General features: G+C 40.5%; 1 protein-coding gene across 1 annotated transcript; it reads right to left on the bottom strand.

The window, feature by feature from the left end:
• Nucleotides 1–8,459: 8,459 nt before the first annotated feature.
• Nucleotides 8,460–10,118, bottom strand: LOC123233531 (metal transporter CNNM3-like). Its single transcript, XM_044659609.1, has 2 exons — nt 9,950–10,118; nt 8,460–8,828 (listed from the first exon to the last, which is right to left on the bottom strand). The coding sequence occupies exons 1-2, from the start codon at nt 10,116–10,118 to the stop codon at nt 8,587–8,589; spliced, it is 411 nt and encodes a 136-aa protein (XP_044515544.1). The 3' UTR covers nt 8,460–8,586.
• Between the last annotated feature and the right edge of the window lie 5,878 nt (nt 10,119–15,996).

Here is a 15,996-nt window from a genome sequence, read left to right as displayed (position 1 = left end):
CTCTGGCCTACATAGCCACATAAGCTATCTCTGGACTGGCTTCTTCTAGACTAGGTCTGTAACTCGGCCTTTCAGGCAATGATCTCTGATTCCAAGGCTTCTCATGTAATGACAAATAGCAAGTGAAAAAGAGAAGAAGATGCCTCTCCTAAATGCCTAAGATTAGGAAGGATTTCCCTGGAAGAGGAGCCAGTTGAGAAACAAGTCCTCTCTTCTATATGCCAGCTCTAAGGGTGCCAATCACACTAGCCAGTTACACTGTATGTTGGCCCTTTAGAAGCAAACAAAGGTATAAGACTGGGGGTAGGACAGGGCGAACTAGCGGGTTGTTATAAACAGTGACCTGGGATCACAGTAAGGAGAGATTCAAATCGTAGCACACCTCCCTTCATTGCATACATGACACCTCAAATAACCACAATACTGTTAGTAGCATCTAGCCCTAGGATTAGAGGAAGAGAGGGCCCTTCACCTGTGTGGCATGAGGGACCACCTCTAATAATTTAAAGCAGCAAGGCCAAGTCAGGAAGGGAAGTACAGCTTAGGGTGGACAGAGGCGGGAGTGACCTGAACCCTTAGTTCAGAGAGAGCTGGGGGTGGGAACAGTTTGCTCTTTTTATTTGGGCAAACAGCAGCCTCCACAGGAGGAGTTTTGGGGAACAGACAGGCTGTGCACCTGCCACTAGAGTTCTTAGGGTTTGGCACATGAAAGACATAAAAGAGAAAGATAAAAATGTGGCACTGTGAAGAAGGGAACTGCCTCGAAGGCCAGAGCTTACTGCCATGGACAAAGCCTCCAGATCAGAGGCTTGAGCAGAGGCTGCAGTGTTCTTGGCTCACTCTCAAAGTGCTGCCAGCAGCAGGTGCTTGGCAAATTAAAAACAAGGTGAATGCAGGTCACAGCCACATATTAAAGAGTATAATTTCTGCATTCGTGTAGTAAATAATACTCCACTATCATCACAGCCTTAAGGCTATGAAGCATCCCCATGAGGGGGGAGGTAAAGAGGGGAAAGGGCACCTTGGGATTCCGAGATGATGGGTTTTTCTTTAATTCCCTGTTGACTCTTCCCAGGAGCAGGGACTGGAGAGTGACGCTACAGCTGATTTCCATCCCCACAGAAGAGGCTGGTTTCTTATCTGCAGCAGGCTCCTAACACTGGCATTAGGCCCAGAGCCCATGTCTCTAAAAGCCACCTAAAACGTGGCCAGAAAGGGAGGGGGACAGGTTGGCATGAAGCGACTCCTTGGCTCACTCAAGTTCCCCACTTGTTTGTCCATCCCCAGTTCTGGGGCTGCATGGCAAGGAAGTTAAACTCCTGGGTTCCTCCCAAGACTCTCTTCTGTTGGGGCATTTGGCCTGCTGTTGGCTGTCCCTGAAAGAGAAGTGAAGAAGGAAGGTCATAAGTCTATCTCCTGAATATGAATCAAGCTGAGGCAGCAACAAATACAGTAAACTGCTTGGGTAACAGGGCAGAAAGAGGTGGCTTCAAGGTACCTTGGAGATTTCAATCTAGTGAAGAGCTGGGATTAAGAAACAGATTTCTCTTCATAGAAAGCAAGCCCTACAGTCAGGGCCATGGAAATAGTGGTTCTTTCCGTGGAAATGGAACCTGGAGTAGGCTAGGAAGGTATATGTGGAAAAAAAAAGGAACCCAGCCCTTGACAAAGAAACAATCTTGGCTAAAAAGACTGGTTTTCCATAACTCAGTGGGGATTTGGCAGGCATTCTGCCTCTTAAAGAGAATGAAAAACAGTACTAAGGACAGAAAAGTTCAAACACCACTCCTTCCCAGAAGGGGGGCAAATCAGCACACCACCAGCCTTGGCAGGAGAGGACTTCTTGGGAAGAGAGGCAGCCTGCTCTACTAGTCTCGTCATTGGACCGAAATGCCAGCAAGGCTCCTCCATACATCAAAGGCCTGTTAAAGCCAAAGAAAGGGGGGAAAAAATGGAAGGGAAGATATTTACCTTGGGTGTTTTCTAAAAAACAAAAATTCTCACTAGTCCACAGTCATCTATCAACTGCAGTTTCCAACTGTGCCAAAGAGGGAAATGTTTACTGGGAAGGCTGGAGAGAGAGGGGGGATGGGGAAGAGGAGAGAAAGGAGAGAGGAAGATACAAAATATTTAGCTAAAATGGCAGGTCAGTCAACACATACCATTGAGGACTAGACCAGGAGATACCATATTTACTCACAATTCCCACACAAGTTATGGCAAATGTTTAAAAATGAGTCATTTTGTAGGTTCATTTTCTGCTGCCTAGTATGTATACCAAGAAACCTGAGATATAAAATTTCTGAGATGAGCCTCTTGGTAGTGAATAGTGTGGATTAGCTGTTTTCACTTTGATAAGGTTTTTGATGGGACAGCTAGGGTGGTTCAGTAGATAGAGTGCCAGGCCTTGAGATGGAAGGTCCTAGTTCAAATCTGACCCCAGACACTTCCTAGCTGTGTGATTCTGGGCAAGTCATTTAATCCCAATTGCACTTACTGTTCTTCTCTTTTAGAACCAATACTTCCTATTGATTATAAGGCAGAAGGTAGGATTTAAAAAAAAAAGAAAACACATTTGACAAGATTCTACATCAATGGCTTAAAAGAAATTATATTAGATAGTCCTTATCATTTAAAATGGCCACTGATATTCTGGTACATTAATCTGAATAAATAAGCATTAATAGCAGAGTTCCACTGGAAATGATTCTAAAACCAGAAATTACCTTTTAATAAATGATCTGAAAGAGGTCCTACACCATTTTAGTTTAGTGAAGACACTAAATTCTCCATAGAAAAAACCAAGCTAATGGAAAAATTAAAGAGGGGCCTCACAAATCTGCATTAATGTGCAAAAAAGAGGGCTGCTGAGCTTCACTGTGGCATATGCTGATAATCAGGAAGAACTTAAAAAAAAAATTCTTTGGAGACGACAGAAAAAAAGCCAAGGAAAGAAATTTAGGGTGACCACAGGTTGTTCTCAAATAAGCAATGTTCCAAAGGTGCTCCTATAACCAGAAAGGCCACAGAATTCTAGGTACCATTTAAAACAAAACTGAAAAAATTCTCTAGACTTGATCTATCTGTACTTGGAAAACATCTTATGTATGGTTCGGTTATCCCTCTTCAAGATGCATCAGAATCAAAGGGAGAGCTCAAATAAGGGAAATGAAGAGATTTTTCCTAGGTGTACTAGGACTCTTCAGCCTGAAAAAAGAAAAACACATTGAGAAAGTATATAGTTCAAGTATTTAAAAGTTCTTGAAGGGTATATTCAATATGAATTATTCAGATTTTTTGAGATTCCAATCTTATACAATTAGAGACCCTCTTGAACTCAAAGGATGAAGTTTCAAGAGGAAAAAAAAGACTAAGTTACATAGTACAATCCCCAAGGGACGCCAGAGACATAAAACATAAAATAAAAGCAATAATGCTTTGAGTCTATTAACAGATACATAATGGAATATTCTAATAGCTTGCCTAATCTGTAGAAATGACATTTCATAAAATATTCCCTCTGGAAAAATGTCAAAAGGCTAAATACCACAACTATTGAATGTCAAGACATCCCAAAAGTTTAAGTACTTTTAAAAATCGTTTTTAAACCCTTACCTTCAATCTTAGTATTAAATCTGTCCTGCCCCACTGCCTCCCCAAAACCCTTACATTCCACCTCAGAATCAATACTATCAGTTCCAAAGTAGAAGAGGGATAAGGGCTAGGCAACTGGGGTTAAGTGACTTGTTCAGAGTCACACAGCTAGGAAGTGTCTGAGGCCAGATTTGAACCCAGGTCCTTCCAACTCCAGGCCTGACACTCTGCTGTGCTACCTAGCTGACCCTCAAATATACTTTTGCTTTTAGCAATCATGGTGACTGATGCAAATGGTACAAAGGTCTGTAGTTCTGACAATTGTGTGGGAGACTATGAGCAAAGACAGTACCTGTCAGCATCTGAGGCAGCATCTGTTATCCCTCTACACCATCCCCAAAGGGGCTCCAGTGCAATGTATGGGTGGTCCCCCAAGTTATAACTTTGGTTCCTACTTCTAAGTTCACAAATATATATATACACACACACACACACCCCTAGATTTCTGGGAATGCTTCATTTTTCATGACTTTTACCACTTTCTCATATTATCCCTGCCCTTACAGACTCCTATCCCCAGTCCTTTGGCTCCCTCTCTTCATACAACTGGTCTACACACAGTGGTACTCAGTATGTTACTAAAAGGTAAGGGAGTAGAGGGAGTAGATACCACCAAACTGTTCTCATTAGTTGCTTTCCTAGTAGTAATGACGACTTCTGATCTTTAACCCATTTACAACCTTACTTTGTCTCATTTGTAACTAGGTATTTTTGAGATGGATTAGAGCCAAATATACTGAAAAGTAGTTAAACACACAACCCAAAGGACTAAATTTAGCAGTGTTACGATGAAAAATGATAAAGACTGATATAATAATATAAATTAGTATTTTAATTAAAGCCATGCTGATAGAGATAAAATCATTAGACCACGCGCCTGTAAGTATTCAAACTGCCTCTTTCGAATCGCTCACGCCTGCTAGCTAAGAGAGAGTTCAAAGTCACTTCCCCCTCTTTAAAGCTGTCCCTCACCTTGAATACGTAATCCAAAACAGGAAACCCATTGGACCACGGGAAATGTAGTTTTAAGGTCCCCACATGTCCATGGAAAATATATATATGCTTTTAAATGGCATCTCCCAAATTCCAATTATACAGCAGCTAAATCCTAACCATATGAACCAACACAAAAACTAAGAAGCTGCCACAGATTTCGTATATACTCTGTGGGTTGAAGCAAATGGAAATTCATCTAACAACTAAAGGGCATCGCTACTTAAAGTTCAATGGATGAGAAAGGGAGAAAGTAGAAAAGAGGGAAGAGGGTAAGGAACTGAGGCAAAGGACATCGGTCACTTGGCTCCAGAGACACCCAATCAGGAAAGAAGGAGCTGAGTTTGGCCAGAGACCAAGGACCCTGACTGCCAGCACCTGCTGCAGAACGGTTACCTGCTGCTGCAGCAATCTTGTCATTGAGTAGCTTGGTCTGGCTATTGGGGACAGTTCGGAGGTCTATGTTCTCAGGAGACTGTGGAGAATTCTGGGCCCGAGATGCCATGAGTGCATTGAGGTACTGTAGTCGAGTTACCTGGGAAAAGGAAAGGGACAACACTCAGCTTCAAAAATGTACTACTAGTTGAGAGTTCTGCCTTAGTTTTAATTCATTGTTTGTCCTGTCCCATGGAGTAAAAGGATTAATTTTGTTTTTATCCCCAAAGAGCTGCTTTAAATATAACATTCATACTAGAGAAGAAGGAGAAAAGGACCAAACTGGGGTAAGGGGTGAAGGTTACCCTAATAAAGCTCTCTATCAAGACTGTCTAAAGGAATTTTAAAAACAAAAGTATTCAGAGATATTATTTTAGCACTACAGTTGGAATGAGGAAGATGGTAAGGAAAAGGAGAGAGAATAGAAGAACTGGAGATACAATAACATCATCACGCTAACAATTCAAAAAAACAGAGCTAGAATTTTTTTTTGTGAGGAACCAAGAAAAATCATTCTGGAACCTGAGGCTAAAAGTCTAAAAAGGTAAATAAATTCGAATTTTACCTAGGTCCCATATAGAAACATGACCAGCTTGGCCTAACCTTATTGGGAACACAAAACTTGTTAAAACCAGCACTGATGAGTTACATGAGCCTTCACCTTAATGAACTGCAGGTCAGAGAGGGCCCTCACGGTGTAGTCAGGACAATACGTAGAAGAGTAGTGGGTACTCTCTGCTGGCTCGGATTGCAGGTCACGTCGGCTGGGCCGAATAGAGGACACTGGGGACTGGTGAACTATTGAAAGGCAACAATCAGTAGTGTACCATCAGTAAACTGCATCAACACCAAAGGTGGGGGAATGACACATGCTTACCTTGAAGTTTTTAGAAACCATTCCATTAAAAAACACAATAGAGAGAGGGCTGATAAAACCTTGAAAGGATGAAAAAGGAAAAGAGCCCTCCCCAGTGAGGTGTATTAGGAATGAGATTGCCAGGCACAAAAGGAATCCAGCCTTCTCAATGCTCTAGGTCAGTGTTGGTGAACCTTTTAGAGATCACATGCCCAAACTGCACCTTCAAGTCACCTGTGAGCATTATCCCAGAGAGTGGAAGGAGGGAGTGCTCACATTAGGAGGCTAGAAAGGGGGGGGGGTGGCATGTGAAAAATGTCCTCAGGTGCTGTAGAGAGGAGGTGGGGCACGTGTGCCACACCTTCACCAACAGGGCTCTAAGCTGTTTCATCTTCAACATAATTCTTTCATATGAATTTCACAATAATTATGGGAGGCAAGCATTATTATTCTCATTCTAAAGATGAGGAAACTCAGGCCCTAAGGGACTGAGAGACTTACTGTGGCCACACCGCTAATGATGGGTGACATGCTGCCTAGCACAATTCTTTTTTTTTTTAATTTTATTTTTTTAAAAACCCTTACCTTCCACCTTGGAGTCAATACTGTGTATTGGCTCCAAAGCAGAAGAATGGTAAGGGTAGGCAATGGCTCACGTAGCTGGGAAGTACCTGAGGCCAGATTTGAACCTAGGACCTCCCATCTGAAGGCCTGGCTCTCAATCTACTGAGCTACCCAGCTGCCCCCTGCCTAGCACAATTCTTGTAGGCACTTTGAGCTACTATCCACATTCTAAAGTTTCTTCTGTTTGGATGAACACAATGGCAGGAGCTCCTCACTACCTACCCCACCCCCGCCCCCCAAAACTACTTCTTTCTGCCTATATGCAATCAGACTACTCAGTTTGCAGAGAAAGTGGGGAGAAAAGGGCAGATTCCAACAGATCAGTAAGCCACACAATCCCATGAAAAGAAACATTACTTCTCCCCTCTTCCCCATACATCTTAGGCATCAGAGCAAACATCAATCAAGAAGCATTTATTAAGCATCTACTCTGGGACAGGCACTGTGCTAAGTGTTTCTACCTGTCCTCAAAAAGCTTATAAATCTAATGGTGGAGATGACATGGTAAATAGGGATATAAAGAACAGGGGAAAAGATCAAAAGACTTCCTAACAAAAGTGGCATTTTAATCTGAGAATTTAGTAAGTGGTTTAACACGTAGATGTTTTACCAGGTCAGAATGTTAACACGTTTCTGATATCTTGCTAAAAAGCAGATGACAATGAAGCCGAATGAAAAGCTCTTGAGGCTTCCTACTGCTAAGTAGAACCAAGGCACAGCATGCTGGAAACCCCAGCCTGCGGATCACCAATGTCCTGTGCTCTTACCTGAAGATGATACTGTCAGGGCAGACACACCATAGTAAGTAAAGGCTCCATTTTCAAACTTGAGGCCTTCCTTCCCAATCTCCACCTCAACCCTGCCCTAAAGAGAAAAACAAAATAGGAATGTCTTAGGGTTTGTTTGGTCTCTTTTAGAAGAGGAACACCAAGTGGAATTACCAATTTCAATTAGATATAAAGAAACAAGATTCAAATCTAAACAAATTTATCTGGGGATAGGAGGTAAAGGGAACAAACATTTATTAAGCACCTACTATGTGCCAGGCACTGTGCTAAGTATTTCATAATTATTATCTCATTTGATCCTCACAACAACCCTGTGAGGTAGGTGCTATCATTACCTCCATTTTACCATAGAGGAAACTGAGACAGATAGAACTGAAGTGATTGCCCAAGAGTCACACAGCTAATAAGTATCTAAGGTCTGATTTGAAGTCAAGACTTCCTGACTCCAGGCCAAGTGTTCTATCCATTGCACTACCTACTGCCTCTGAGTATCCTTATCCCCCAACTCCTGTCTCATAGGACCTTCTCTTATTTTACTCTGGAAAGGGATCCAGGTCCAGGGCCTGATATGATGAGGCAGAACCTGTTGAGTTACCTGCAGGATGAGAATGAAGTAGTTAACTGGCTGATTGCGCTGGTACAGGTAATGGTCTGCAGCCAATCGGTTGCATTCATCAAACTTCACTTCCTGGTTGACACTGGGATGCTTCAGCAGATGTAGCAGGACCTTCTCTGAGATTCGTAGTGGGCTAAATAAGTCCACCTCTGCCCCATGGTGGGAAAAAGTGACAAATGTCCATGAGGGGCCATAGCCACTCAAGCTTCTACTCCCAAACTGCCCCCAGGCCCACCTGAGGCACCCCCATACTGGACCAACAAGCTGGAAGTGCTATAGGAGTTGAGAAAACTGGCTCAAAGCTCATAAAATCTGTGATGCTGGAAGTGGGCCACCTGACTATAACTCCTCTAGCCTTGCTGGCCACAAGCCTTGGGCCCCCCCATCAGGTGGCCTGTGTCTGCTCTGAGCTGACACAAAGAAAAATTCCATTGCAGGTAAAAGGAAAAAGAAAACATGTCTTTACCTCTAGGCTTCCTAGGCCTTGATGATTTATTTGCTCAGAACACAAGAATTTCCCTGTGAATTGTGAATGGGGTTGTAGTGGGAGAGTCCCAGTACCTCTCCTTTAGTCTTTATGCCTCAGAAAACAGAAGGTAAGAGGTTCCATATCTGGTCAGTTACCCCCAAAGACAGTGCCTCTTCATGCCCTTGATCAGGGGAGAGCCCAGGGTGAGTAAGAAGGAGTCGAGGGTCCTCTTCCCCTCACCTCGGGAGAGGAAACGCTGGGTGGCCAGGAGCAGCTGGGGGGAGATCTTCACTTTGTACTCATTGTCAGATCCTTTGAACAAGGAGAACTCTTCCTTTTTTCGTTCTATGGGTGTGCTAAGAGAAGTAGGTTTCTTCTTCACCTTATTTTCTCCTGAAACAGGATTAAAGAGCCTACTTTAGAGATACTAGCAACCAGTTTCACCAATATGTTCCAAGTTACTCCATTACTATGTTTCCCTTCCTACCAAAAGCCTATGGTCCAGAAAAGTTTGGCAACAAAAAGATACAAAGAAGGCAGATGCTTCACTTGCCACTGTGGAATAGCTGCCCTTTGGGCTAGATATGGCTGCTATCCTAATCATCTGATAATTTTAATATTAATTAAGAAAAGACAGCTGCTCATATTTTACATATTAAGAATATGCAAAAAGGTATAACTATTTGGAACTAAAGCAACTAGGGGCATCAACACAGGAATCTCAGGCCATGATAACAGTTCTTGTTGTAAAGGGAGTACCTGATTATCAGCAAGAGTAAACATTAACACTCAAAACAATGACATCATTTGCTTTGATATCTCAGGGCCCATGTTGGACTGAGACTTCCAAGAATGAGAAGGGTCATGAAGCCATAAACTTTATTTCAAGGCAATTAATCACCATAAGTGAGTGGTTCAATGCCAAGGTCAGATTTGAAGTTCCAATTCTGCCAGGCAAATACCATTCCTTACCCCCAATAAACACTTTTACAGGATATGATAAAGAGCTCTAAGATTAGCCTGCTCAGGCAGGATAATGATAGATATGTCATAAGCACCTTCCAATAGTCATACTCTGGGATTAAGCTAAAATTCACTGAGGCAAAGAATACTGGTTCTCTGTAGAGACAATCTAGAGCTGAGTTGTTAAATAACTAATTTGTAATGACACTATAAGAGCTCAAAATAGGGAAAAACAAACGAAAAGGCCTTCAATTTTGATGATTACTAGAGGGAAAAAAAAAATTCCAAGATTGCTAAGGGATCCAGAACAGAAAATGGTTTAACAGTCAATGATGGGAAAGAATAATGGTTCTGACTTCAGGTACAGGGCCATCTTGAGAACTTTAAAATATTGGTCACAATCACAGAAGAACTATAGTCAAAGAACCTGTTTGGCATGTTTTTTTGTTTTGTTTTGTTTTAAATAGCTTGGCTAAGAACAGGTGGAATTCTAGAAACTGGATGAGAAAAATAAAACAAAATAAAACAAATCCAGAAAGGAGTTAACTTACCATAGTCATCGGATTCATCTAGGATCTCTGATTTAATTATCTCTTCAATGACATCCTCCAGTGTGACAAGACCCATAACCTCATAGAAAGGGTCTCCCTCACCCTCATTGTTCACCTTCTGTACAATGGCCAGATGTGACTTTCCTGTGAAACAATATGCTGCTGTCATGGTAGCAAACAGAAAGAAATCTAGATATGCTGATCATACAAAGTTCTAGGCTAACAAATATGGGACCTAATAGCCATAAAAGAATCTCAGGGATATAGAGGATAGCACAAAAGCATAGAAGTGGATTTGAATTCTGATTTAAGACACTCACTAGCTGTATAATCTTGGGCAAGTCATTTAAATTCTGGGGCCTCAGCTCCCTCAATTACATTTCTAAATATATGATCCTATGAACTTTCAGAAGTTATATTTTCTAAACTATAGCTCACCAAAGGAAAAAGGGCAGATCAGAAGTGTCAAACTCAATGCTCAACCAGATTAAAATATAAATGGGAAATGTTTAACAAATTAAATAAAAACACAATACAACACACCACAGAAACTATTTTGTCATTTTATAAGGCAATAAGCTGCCTGCAGCTAGGTGGGTCAGTAGATAGTACACCAGGGTTGGCCTGGAGTCTGGAAGGCCTGAGTTCAAATCCCATCTCAGATACTTTAGCTGTGTGACTCTGAGCAAATCACTTAACCCTATTTGCCTCTGTTTCCTGATCTTTAAAATCACCTGAAGGAAAGGCAAACCACTCCAGTATCTTTGCCAAGAAAACCCTAACTGGGGTCACGTAAAGTCAGACACAACTAAAATGTCTGAACAACAACAAAAATGCTGCCCCCAAAGATCCCTTTCTATTTGATAGTCCTAGTGTGGATGAACAGTGAAGGGAGGGTTACTAACTAACTTCATCAGTTGGGATATCTCTAAAAGATATTGGGATATGTATCTATTCTAAAGTCTATTTAAGGAAAGGTTTGGACTAAGACACATCCACATATCTCTCCAACTCTAAATATATGATCCTATGATCCCTGAGGGAAGGGACTACTGTCATATATCTTTGAAACCTCTTCAGTACCTAGCACTGAGTCTTGTATCTATTTTTAAAATTTATTAAAATACCAAAATGACCAGAGAAATCAACATGGATTAAATTGATAGATTTAACTGACTTGCTCCCAATCTGTTTGAGATTATATAAGAACCCAATATCGCTCTGGATTGGCTTTAGTAGGTTGTAGTCTGAAAAGCTGGGACTAGACGGGATGATATACAGATATTGCAAGGAACAGTAAAGGCTAAAAAATGCCACAAAAGCAATGCCTAGAAAACAGACACAAATTCACTTTGTGTTATAAACTGATATGCCAATAAGTATAGAAATAATTTAACTTAGAATTCTTCCTCAGCCTAGTATTTTCTATTTAACAGATACAATCACATCTATTGCATACATGTCAAAAATCTACTAACAAACATTTATTAATAAGAACCACCTACATGCCAGGCACTGTTTTGAGTATTAGGAATACAAAGATAAAAATTAAATAATCCTGCAGTCGAGGAAATTAACATCTGAGGAAATAATATGTACAATATATAGATATAAATATAAAATATATAGTAAAAACAAAGTAATTTTGGAGGAAGGGAACTAGAAACTTGCAATGTGTTGGTGTAGAAATAAAGAAAGGACTTATGTTTGAGCTAAGCCTTGAAGGAATTCAAGACTTCTAAGAGGCAGAGGTGAGGACATAGGCATGCATTCCAGATATGGGGTTGGGGGGAATGGGAGAAGATAATGACCAGATAACCTCTAAAGTCCACTCCAATTAGAATATGTGACCCTATGATCCATGGGGGTTTGGTAACTGTGGTCACACATTTTGAAATCTCTTCAATCCCTAGCACTGTATTGTAGCAACAGCAGAGCAAAAGAACAAAATGCAGACTAGCTGCAAAGGCATTAAAGAAAGGAGATGGGATGTTCTGAGAGGACCTGTGAGTAAGCCACCATGGCTGTAATCATAGTGAGTGAAGGGAAGGATGTAATGAATGAGCTTAAAAAAGATAGGCTTAAAAAAAAAAAAAAAAAAAAAAAAGATAGGCTAGTGCCATATTATGAATGACTTTAAATGAAAAACCAAAAGGTTTTTAAATTTAATCTTAAAGAGGAAGAAGAGTCACTTAAAGAGTTTTTTAAGCAGAAGACAGATATGATCAGAATGGTACTTTAGGAATTTTATTTGGGAGCTGCTTCAACAGTCTAGGCAAAAGGTAATAAGGGTACCGGTGTGATGAAGGAGAAAAAACAGTCACCTTGCACAGTCACAGAAACTGTGTTTAAAATCTAGATTCAACCATTTACTAAACCTGAGTACACTGGGGCAATTTATTGAACCTAGCCCTCAATTTCCTTATCTGTAATAAGAAATTGAACTAGAAGGCTTTTGAACCCTCTTCTAGTTTTACCTCTATGACCTTAGGGCCTGAATTAGGAAGATATGGGAGATATTGTGGAGATAGGAGTCAAGAAGACTTGATAACAAAATGGCTGGAAGGCGAAATTGAGGAGTTGAGGATGACTCTGAGGTTGAGAACCTAGTGCAAGGATGACAGTACCCTTTACAGAAACAAGAAGTTAGGAAAAGGGGTGGGCTTGTCGAGGAAAAATATTAAATTGTTTTAAAATGTATTATGTTTGACAGAATAAAATAATTCCTAAAAAATCTTATCTATTCCAAAATTTAAAAACTCGTAATGCTGTAAATGAGTAATAGGATTGTTGTCATTTGCATTTTCTTTGAAAAGAAAATCACCAACCTCTAATTTATTTTTGGTGTCAATACAGACTGCTAGTTTCCTAAGCATGAGGTGTGCTTATACTGAGCTGTTTCCTGATAGAAGAGGGCAGATTAACAGAAAGTAGAGGTCTACCATAGTAGGATTTTCTTCCTACCCTCACCATCAATCTTCTTCTCTCCCAGGTAGATTAGTTTAGCTTAAAAGGTGGCCCTTCAATTTAGTGGAGCAAGATTAAGATGATTTGCAGTATCTGATCACTGCCTTAGAGAACTATTCTGGCATGGTATGAACTTGCCCAGCTACATTGCTCCCTTTGTAAAACCTTACCAAGTATGTGGAATTATTTAAGAATAAAAAGTGACATTTTGCAGGATGTTCTGTTATTCTTTTTTTTTTAGATTTTAGACCCTTACTCTCCATCTCAGAATCAATACTAAATATTGGTTCCAAGGCAGAAGAGTGGCATGGTCTAGGCAATGGTAGTTAAGTGCCTTCCCCAGGGTAGCACAGCCAGGAAGTGTCTGACACCAGCTTTGAACCCAGGATCTCCTGACTCTAGGCCTGGCACTCAATCCTAACTGCCTCCTGTGTTCTGATATTCTTATGGAAAAGTGGGATGGGAGCTATAAAGGAACATATTATTTATCCTTCTATCACTTTCTATCATTTCCTTTGAGACTCAGCAACTTATTATTCCAAGTTTCAGAAGTATCTGCTAGTGGCAGAGGTGCAGAATGAACTTTGTAGCTCTTACAACATATTCCCTGCCCTATGACATTTGTGTTAGGCAAGGTCCAAGTATTTGCAGAAGTACCATTTACAAGTAAAAGCCCCAAAGTGGGCCTACCACAATAAAGCAAAACCTGTTTGGGAAGATGGTGAAACTCTAGCACATGATTTTGGCCAACGGCCTCAATGAATTCTGGGGAACAGCCCAATAGGCCAAAACTCAGGGATGAAGGGAGGGTTTTACAGTTGGACCTTTCCACAAAATGTTACCAAAGCAAAAAGGTCCCACCCCAGGCCATTCATCTCAACATATTAACTAGCTGCAAGAAGCCAAAGCAGCAACTTCTAGACAGGGTCCTTCCTGCAGTTACTCCTATTTTTACAAAAGTTCCAGTCAGTCATCTACAACATGTGACCATGGCCACATGATCATGAGTAAACTACGAGAAATACTGAGCCATTTAAACAAACTTGTTTTTAATACATATGACAAACAACTAAAAATGACCTACCTGGGAAACCTAATGTTCGAGGTGGTCATAAACTAAAATATGAGAAGTAGGAACATTATGAAAGGGAAGATGGCTTGAATGAACAAAAGGTCCATCTTGAATGAATTTTGATTCTTTCTCTACACAGATGAGACCATAACTAATGGAAACTTCAGTTTTCCAGGTAGTTCAATTAATGTATTCTTACAAAATACTATATTTGTGAACTATAAATGCCAATACAAAAATTTTGTGAAATATATTACCATTTGAAAAAATTATGTTGCCATTGCCCACCCTAATTTTAGAAAACAACAAGAAAACTTCATTCTATAGTTTGTTATTAGAAAAAGATTATCGGGAGCAAGAGCTGAGGAAAGCTCCAGACAACTGGAGCCTAAAGGTCTTTAAGTAAGGTATCGTTTCTAAGATGCTCTAAGGACCACACAGTTGTATTGTCCTGGGGAAAAAAGATCTAACAACATTCTTAATAGCTGTCAAGACAGACCTAAATGATTTCAACTATTGGGCAACTCATTACTTGAGATTGTGAGCAACTAACCATTCAAAGAGCAGCATGTAAAAACACTGAAAATTCGCCAAAAATCCAGGTTCTGAAACAGAATTTTGGGGAAGGTTGCTCAACCCTAATCTTTCCTTGATCTTGAACAATTTCATCTTAATGGCAACAAGCCAAAAGCTGCTGTTTGGAAGAAAGCAGAGATTCTTTGCAAGGAGTCACACAAAGTGCACATTCTTTCTGGTGATCTTCATGCAAAGTAAAATTGTGTTAAGGCCAAAATTAAAGACTGTGATCAGGAAGAGTTTTCTGTCCATGAAAGGAGATTCCCCTTAACAAAGTTCCAGAAAATGGACATTATTCTCAATGCAGAAACAAGCACAGCATATGATCCCTGGGCTCAGAGGAAGCTGCTGTATCTGGCTCAACATGTATATTTCATGCATGTTCCTTGTAGAGATGTTCCCAACTTGCAAGATAGTTGACAGACAGAACAGATTATTTTTTAGATCCTCATGTGAATGCTGTAGGAGCAATATGCCCACTGATCAAGAACCTTCTATAAATGCAGGTTGAGAATTAAATGGAACACTTAAGGGAAGCAGGGGGGGAGGGTAAATATGAAAACTGACATCTACCCAGAAGATTATATTGGCTGAGTAAGATTGGGGATGGGGTGGGGGGGTGGGGGGACAGTACTGGAGAGAAGGCTCCAGGACACCAAATGGGAGAGGCAGAGACCACCTTTTCTGAGGTGGCCTTTCAGCATCAGGATGCTATCTATACTGGCTGCAAAAGAGCAATCAATCCACCACAGGTTTAAAAAAAAAAAAAAGAAAGAAAGAGAAAACCTTAAGTAGAGGCCTTCAACATCCATGCACGCATGCACACACAAACCATATGGGGAAAGAAAGTAAACTCATGGAATCTCACCTCCTAGGTTCCCTTTAATAAGCTGTTGCTCCAGAATCTTATGAGGGCAGCTTGACTGGCACCCTGGGGAAAGCTGCCCCACTGAGTTCTTGATTCCTCACATTCTTTAAGACTAGACTTTGGGTAATTTTCTTAGTTTGAAAAACATCTGCTGCCTGACAGAATTTCTCCTAGGCGATCTACCCTGGGAGAGAAGCTGAAATGATGACAAGACACCTTTACAAAATGGCTTACTGGACCCAAAAGGAGTGGGTCAATATGCTTGTGAAAACTAAAAAAAGGGAAGAGGGTTCCTTTGCACCACTCAAACCACAATGTGGAGATAAGAAATATTGATAAGAACATTTCATTGGAATAGCCTTTGAGAACTCCTCACCACAATTAGGCATAAGAGTAGGATTTCAGCTAAGGCAAAAAAAAAAAAAATGTAGCAGAGATTTAAGAAGGAGCATCACAACAAAGGATGAAAAATAATAAAAGCTTAACCAAAAAAAAAAAAAGATTTTAACTCTGAACCTACAGGAAATTATATATATATATATATATATACATATATATATATAT

The sequence above is a fragment of the Gracilinanus agilis genome, chromosome 2 (genome assembly GCF_016433145.1).
Source record: "Gracilinanus agilis isolate LMUSP501 chromosome 2, AgileGrace, whole genome shotgun sequence".
In the NCBI taxonomy this organism is placed as follows: domain Eukaryota; kingdom Metazoa; phylum Chordata; class Mammalia; order Didelphimorphia; family Didelphidae; genus Gracilinanus; species Gracilinanus agilis.
This window is presented reverse-complemented; position numbering and strand designations above follow the sequence as displayed.